This window comes from Leiobunum rupestre, chromosome 3, assembly GCF_980474605.1.
Source record: "Leiobunum rupestre chromosome 3, qqLeiRupe1.1.hap1, whole genome shotgun sequence".
Classification (NCBI taxonomy): Eukaryota; Metazoa; Arthropoda; class Arachnida; order Opiliones; family Sclerosomatidae; genus Leiobunum; species Leiobunum rupestre.
The window spans coordinates 44,537,112-44,544,645 of NC_143386.1; the positions used below are offsets into that span (position 1 = coordinate 44,537,112).

Consider the following 7,534-nt stretch of genomic DNA (forward strand, 5'->3'; position numbering starts at 1 on the left):
TCATTTTAAATATTTATAAATTAAATTAATCTTATATAATTTATAAATATTTAATTAAATATAAGATTAATATAATTTATAAATATTTAATTAAATATTAATCTTATCTTTAATTAAATATTTATAAATTATATTAATCTTATATTTAATTAAATATTTATAGATTATATTAATCTTATATTTAATTAAATATTTATAGATTATATTAATCTTATATTTAATTAAATATTTATAGATTATATTAATTAAGTTATAACGTTAGGTACTATAATTTATTCGACATCATTTTAAATATTTATAAATTAAATTAATCTTATATTTAATTAAATATTTATAGATTATATTAATTAAGTTATAACGTTAGGTACTATAATTTATTCGACATCATTTTAAATATTTATAAATTAAATTAATCTTATATTTAATTAAATATTTATAAATTATATTAATCTTATATTTAATTAAATATTTATAAATTATATTAATCTTATATTTAATTAAATATTTATAAATTATATTAATCTTATATTTAATTAAATATTTATAAATTATATTAATCTTATATTTAATTAAATATTTATAGATTATATTAATCTTATATTTAATTAAATATTTATAGATTATATTAATTAAGTTATAACGTTAGGTACTATAATTTATTCGACATCATTTTAAATATTTATAAATTAAATTAATCTTATATTTAATTAAATATTTATAAATTATATTAGTAGAATTAAAGTGAGGGCGAGACGCCAGTCCCAGGTTCAGGTTTAGGTTCAAAATATTTGGAAGTAAAAACAACAATATTTTAAAAAAACGCTTCTAATGCATAGCCGCAGAAATTTCAAAAGAAGGCAATCCACATAATCTAATGACATTCGCTGGAGCGCCTCCCTAAATATGACACGACACCCTTAATAAAGAGAAACTTGGAAAAGAGATGTTCACGAAATTCGTGAAAGAGTGATTGTTAGATGATAATATTGGCTTTTAGGAGGTTCTTAAAAGAAATAACTTTCAATTTTTCAAAGAACGTTTTATCATTTTCAGAATCTTGGCAAAACACACACATCTTGTGGTCCAATTTTTGTGTCTTAACTTGTACTGACGATCTACAATAATTTTCCGCAACGACTTTGTTACTTTTCAATAAAAATGGAGAATCTGTTAGCATATTCTACTGCTTTTTTTCACTGTTTTCTAAATTTATTTTAAGACATTTTTGGTGGTAGTGGGATTGATGAATTAATGCTAAATGCTAATTAAATTGATTGGCATGTTTCAAATCAAAAGGAAAGCAGTGGTATCCAAGACAAACCATAGGAAATAAATAGGAATCGAGAGAAAAATAACGTTAACAGGTAGAAATAATGATAATTACCATAATCACTAGTAGTCATTTTGAAATCATGAGCAATCAATGGAAGTTACTAACCCATCGCCACTGCCTCTTTCTTAAATAGAAGAAACATCAGAACAAGATGATTTTAGCACAAGATATTATTTTAGTCTTGAACAGAACACATCATCAATTTAACTACGAATTAATTGTTTAAATAAAATTTATTCGTCATTTAGTCATAACAAATGTAAATATATACAAACACATTACATTAAACGCATCTCAAATTAAATTAACTTTGGTCAAAGGTTGAAGCCGGAGACATAAACAGGTTGGACCCGAAGCGGACAATTCGATCGACGTTCATCGGACACTCGCCAAATGTTTTGGAGCAAGCCTCGGAACCCGATCTGAGACCCAAGGCGAAGGCTCTGTTGAAGATGTACGTCGCCGGGAAACCAGATCGCTCTTCGGGCTCGACGATGTCTTCCACCCCCGCGTCGCTTCTCGAAATCGAAACAGAAGTATTGAACTCTTCACGTACAATTGTAGCTTCTGTTACGTTGTCCGAAGTTGTTTCTCGACGGTTCTCGTTAGCTCTGCTTACTTGGTTACCTCCTTCACCTTCAGCGACGTCTGTAGCAACTGAGAAGTCTTCCGCAGGAGCTCTTTCGGTGCTTTCTTTATTCATTAAAACTATGTCACCGTCAGCACGGAGATCGTCATCGACCAGGGTTTCTTTGGTGACCATGAGATCCGTTGAGTTACCAGAGACTGCGAGAGATTCGTTTCCTGACCGTAAGTCATCCGAAGTAAACAATCCGTTTGTAGCCGAGGTAAGGAACCATACATTTGGAGCGGTTGCTTTGCTTTGATCCTCCAAGGAGGAAGCGGGCAAATTATCGAAGGGAACTAAATTGAGAACAGGCGTTGGCAGATGTTGAACAGTCTTTTGAACTTCTTTGGTGATGGATAAAGTTGGCTTCTGCACTCTAGTGACGACTTGTGAAATTGGAATAGTTGGGATAGCAACCGCCTTGATGACTGGGAATGGTTTGACAATGGGCCACTGGAATAGCGCTGGCCGCCAAACTTTAACCGGTTTGTTGACGTAAACAGGTTTGCTGGGCGTAACCTTGACCACCCAATTGAAGTCCTGCTTGGAGGCGAAAGTGGGAGCACGGATGAAGATGGAACCATCCGAGTGTTTAGCATTCAAGTCTTCCTCGCGATCGTTGGCGGCGTCACGCCCGACCATTTCTAGTTTCTCAGCGAGATTTGGGCTTCGGACGACGCTGAAGTCGAATGGCTGGTATTGGTAACTGTCAAAAATTAAGCTTTCATCAGAGAAAATTGAGTGACTTGACGTAGTTTGATCGAATTGACTCACCCGAGGGAGCTGGCGATACTATCGGCGTAGGCCCCATACCGAGAGACGTTGGCTCCTGCACCGCACACCAGCTTCAAAAGACACATCTCCTGGTCATTGCGAAGAAGGAATTGCAACGCTGTTTCGGCAGTCGATGTGGCAGGGGATTCTACTGGTGATCGACCAGATAATCTTACGTCGGGAATTGGACGTCCAAGTAACGCTGGAATCAAACCACATAGCAACGCAGTCACAATCATCATGTTTAATGAGGTAAAAAAATACCTGATTCAATTTATAAAGCAAAACTAAATTGAAATTAATTGTGATGGAGGCCACCCGTTTTATACTGAATTTTCTTAAGTTTGTTTTTAACGTTATGGTAAAAATTTATTTTTTAATTTCCTCTGATTCGTGAATAAAAAATGATTATTCAAATATTCATTAAAAATGTATACATTAACGAAAATTACCTTTGTTTAATAAACAGGTGAAGCCACGCCTCAAACAAACGCGAACCGGGAAACTTGTAGGAGTGTAAACGTAGCTTTATTCTGTACAATCTATACTCCTACAAGTACACGTTATCGAGACGTGGCTTAACCGGGCTATTAACTACCCAATTGCAACGCGCAAGTATCCCATCTTATTTGTTTTTCCTTTGGTAATGTATCTTTACTTCACGAAAAAGTGAAAAAGATCAACTTTGGGGGACAAAATCTAAATTTGAATAATTTGTAGTATAAACCAAGGCCCTTTTAAACACTTTAATTGAAGTGCAAATAATAACATCGTAAAAATTGTGCAGAATAGGGCCAAAATCTGTGCTGTTTCAGAGTCATCACTTTGCATACGATTTTGCGCAAAGTATTTAACTTATTGGTTTCACTTATTTTTGTTCAATTGAAAAGATTCGTACTCAAATTTCGCGAAAGAACCAAATCATCGTAACACCCTAGTCAGACTAACTAATGCAATTGGATAATCTTGGTAAAACTAAATATATGAATCATTTTTTTTACCAGGATGAAAGAATAACTTGAATTCGAACTTTGTGGGTCAGTCGACGTTTTTTCGTTGACCTGATTAATATGTACAAAATTCTGAATATCCATGATAAGACATTTTTCTGTATGACACCACCTGAAGATTGTCCTTGGGAATTGGTAAAACTGGCGTTAAATGGAATATTATGTTTAACTCGTTCGAACCTTACTTGTGGTTCTGAACAAGTTGATTTCCACCACAACTTCATGTTGGCTTATTTGTTTAACATTCCCCGCTCCATCCCCAAGAAAAGCTAGACCAGAAGAAATGAGCTCCAAGTTATATTCGTTACTATGGTAATGGTTTTGTTGGGTTTAGAAAACTATACATTGTTTCGCATTGAGATATGTACACTCTGTTAAATAAGTCTTCGGCAACACTCTTGATGGCCGGGAAAGGGTGGTGCTGGCCGTCAAACCTTTACCGGTTTGTTAAAGTAAACAGGTGTGCTGGGCGTAATTTTGACCATTGAAATTAAATCCTGCTTGAAGTCGAACTTGGAAACGCTGATAAAGATAGAACCGACTGAAGTCGAGTGACTGGTACTTGTAACTGTCCAAGGAAAGAAAAGTACAGAAAATTAGATTACTTGACGTAGCTCAAGTACATTAACATACCCAATCGAGTGTGCAATACTATCATCGTACACATCATACCGAGATGCGTTGGCTCCTGCACCGCGTGCCAATTTCAGAAGACACATGTCCTGATATTTCGGAAGGAGGAATTGCTGTTTTGGCAGTTGATGCGGCACCTGGGGATCCTACTGGTGATAGATTAGATAATCATTCATCAGTAATTGGACACCAAAGTGTCACTGTGATCCAGCTGCACATCAAAGCAGTTAAAGTAAACATATTGAATTGCGATAAGAGGCAGTTGAAATAGATTGAAGAACAACATTTGTATGTTTGTTTGCGCCTTGCGTTGATAAATTTATTTTTTAATATCCTTTGATTGATGAATAAAGATAGGCTTTAAAACATGTATAAGATCATTTATAGTAACAGATTTGCACTTCAATTAAAATGTAACCCTTGGTTTATACTTAAAACGTGTACTTGTAGCTAAGTATAGACTGTACAGATAAAACTACGTTTACAAATTTACACTCCTCTAACATTGTAAGTTTCCCCGTTCACCTTTGTTTGAGGCGTGGCTTCAATTGTTTGATAAAAAAAAGGTTATATTCGTTAGTGTATACATTTTTAATGAATGTTTAATTACTTATTTTTTATTCATCAATCAGGGGAAATAAAAAATATATTTTTTATCATAACGTTAAAGTATAAAAGGGGCGGCATCTAGCTCATATTATCTAAATTCAGTTTTGCTTTTGAAACTTTCAAACGAACTTTATCTTCACTCAATATGATGATAGTAACTGCGTTGCTATGTGGCTTGATTCTAGCGGTACTTGGTCGTCCAATTACCGACGTAAGATTATCTGGTCGATCACCAGTAGGATCCCCTGCCGCATCAACTGCCGAAACAGCGTTGCAATTCCTTCTTCGTAATGACCAGGAGATGTGTCTGTTGAAACTGGTTTGCGGTGCAGGAGCCAACGTCTCTCGGTATGGGGCTTATGCCGATAGTATCGCCAGCTCCCTCGGGTAAGTCAATTCTATCAAACTAAGCCAAGTAATTCAATTTACTCTAATGAAAGCTTAATTTTTGGTAGTTACCAATACCAGCCATTCGACTTTAGCGTCGTCCGAAGCCCAAATCTCACCGAAAAACTAGAAATTGTCGGTCGTGACGCCGCCAACGATCGCGAGGAAGAGTTTAATGCTAAACACTCGGATGGTTCTATCATCATCCATGCTCTCACTTTCGACTACAAGCCAGACTTCCCATGGGCGGTCAAGGTTACGCCCAGCAAAAATGGTTACGTCAACAAACCGGTTAAAGTTTGGCGGCCAGCGCCCTTCCAGTGGCCCATTGTCAAACCAATCCCAGTCATCAAGGCGGTTGCTATCCCAACTATTCCAATTTCGCAAACCGTCACCAGAGTGCAGAAGCCAACATTATCCATCACCAAAAAAGTTCAGAAGACGGTTCAACATCTGACAACATCTGTTCGCAAGGTAGTTCCCTTCGATAATCTGCCGGCTTCCTCCTTTGAGGATCAAAGCAAAGCAACCGCTCCAGATGAATGGTTCCTTACCTCGGCTACAAACGAATTGTTGACTTGGGATGACTTACGGTCAGGAAACGAATCTCTCTCAATCTCTGGCAACTCAAAGGATCTCGGGAACGAGGGCACCAAGGAAACCCTGGTGGATGGCGATCTCCGGGTGGACGGTGACATAGTATTAATGAATAAAGATAGCACCGAAGGAGCTCCTGCGGAAGACTTCTCAGTTGCTCCCGAAGTAAGCAGTGCTAACGAGAACAGTCGAGAAACAACTTCGGACAACGTAACAGACGCTACAATTGTACGTGAAGAGTTCAATACTTCTCTTTTGATATCGAGAAGCGACGCTGGGGTGGAAGACCTCGTCGAGCCCGAAGAGCGATCTGGTTTCCCGGCGACGTACATCTTCAACAGAGCCTTTTCCTTGGGTCTCAGATCGGGTTCCGAAGCTTGTTCCAAAACATTTGGCGAGTGTCCGATGAACGTCGATCGAATTGTCCGCTTCGGGTCGAACCTGTTCATGTCTCCGGCTTCAACCTTTGACCAAAATTAATTTAATTTGAGATGCGTTTAATGTAATGTATTTGTATATATTTACTTTTGTTATGACTAAATGACGAATAAATTTTATTTAAACGATCAATTCGTCGGTTTCGTAGTTAAATTGATTCAAGACTAAAATAATTTATTGTGCTAAAACAATCTGGTGAGGGTTAAAATGGGTACACCTGATTACTAGTTCCATTGATTGCTTAACTGGTTCCAAAATGATTACTATGGTTATTATCATTATTTCTACCTGATAAGACGGTTGGGTTGGTTAATGTAAAATTTCCTTAAATTTGTTATATTTTTCAAGGGAAAATCTCAAACCAAAATCAAGGCTATTTTACTGCTGGATTACCTTTTGATGCCTCTTGAACATCATCGAATTGAAGTTTTACCTTGATTCCTATGCAGAATAACCATCGGAACGACCATTATCATTCATTCATCAGTGGGTTTGAACAGCTGTACCGAACCCCACGGACACGTCAAGAAATATAAAAGGGTTAAAACCCTAAATAACGAATTTCTAACCTAGCCTATTCTACTTCTTTTTTTTTGACTAAGTAATTGCTAATTCTGCAGTTTTGGTTTTAAATATAAACATAAGTACTTTTTAATGTATTATTATAAATAACCATGGTTTTATGTATTATTATAAACAACAAATGTTTTATGTATTTTTATAAATAGCAAATGTTTTATGTATTATTACTATAAATCTGATTCTTTTAGATTTTCGAAAATTTATTTTCCTAACGCTGGGGCTTTGCCCACCGAAGAGCCAGCCACTCCGCGTAATCGGTGTAGTACAAGCCCGTACCTTTAGAGTATGTACCTTTATCATTATTAGGCGCGCGTAATCGTTGTACAGGCCATCTGACAGTGGTTAGCCCCTCGTCGCCCACCGACCCCCGGGAAATGATTCAATTGCTAAAATTTCGGCGGTTCCACGCACTTCGTTTTTGATAGCTAAGGGTTTCGCGAAAAATAAAGTTTGAAAATCGCTGCGTTAGATTACTCAAAACTTGGGACTTAAATGGGCGTGACTGAGAGCCGTGAAACGTAATTGCAAGATACAATAACAAGG

At 36.4% G+C, this 7,534-nt stretch overlaps 2 protein-coding genes across 2 annotated transcripts; one reads left to right on the top strand and one right to left on the bottom strand.

Annotated features, from left to right (window-relative positions):
• Positions 1–1,547: 1,547 nt before the first annotated feature.
• On the bottom strand, positions 1,548–3,007 carry LOC149951912 (uncharacterized). The gene is made up of 2 exons (XM_090168366.1): positions 2,736–3,007; positions 1,548–2,667 (listed from the first exon to the last, which is right to left on the bottom strand). The coding sequence occupies exons 1-2, from the start codon at positions 2,975–2,977 to the stop codon at positions 1,638–1,640; spliced, it is 1,272 nt and encodes a 423-aa protein (XP_090024492.1). The 5' UTR covers positions 2,978–3,007; the 3' UTR covers positions 1,548–1,637.
• A 2,120-nt stretch (positions 3,008–5,127) lies between these two features.
• On the top strand, positions 5,128–6,451 carry LOC149951913 (uncharacterized). The gene is made up of 2 exons (XM_090169696.1): positions 5,128–5,374; positions 5,443–6,451. The coding sequence occupies exons 1-2, from the start codon at positions 5,133–5,135 to the stop codon at positions 6,449–6,451; spliced, it is 1,251 nt and encodes a 416-aa protein (XP_090025822.1). The 5' UTR covers positions 5,128–5,132.
• The last annotated feature ends 1,083 nt before the right edge of the window (positions 6,452–7,534 follow it).

Bases quoted from the DNA above. Each gene is read 5' to 3' on its own strand.
- LOC149951912 (XM_090168366.1), bottom strand. From the start codon at position 2,977: ATGATGATTGTGACTGCGTTGCTATGTGGTTTGATTCCAGCGTTACTT. The intron at 2,668-2,735 runs GTGAGTCAATTC...AATTTTTGACAG, and splicing joins AGTATCGCCAGCTCCCTCGG to TTACCAATACCAGCCATTCG.
- LOC149951913 (XM_090169696.1), top strand. From the start codon at position 5,133: ATGATGATAGTAACTGCGTTGCTATGTGGCTTGATTCTAGCGGTACTT. The intron at 5,375-5,442 runs GTAAGTCAATTC...AATTTTTGGTAG, and splicing joins AGTATCGCCAGCTCCCTCGG to TTACCAATACCAGCCATTCG.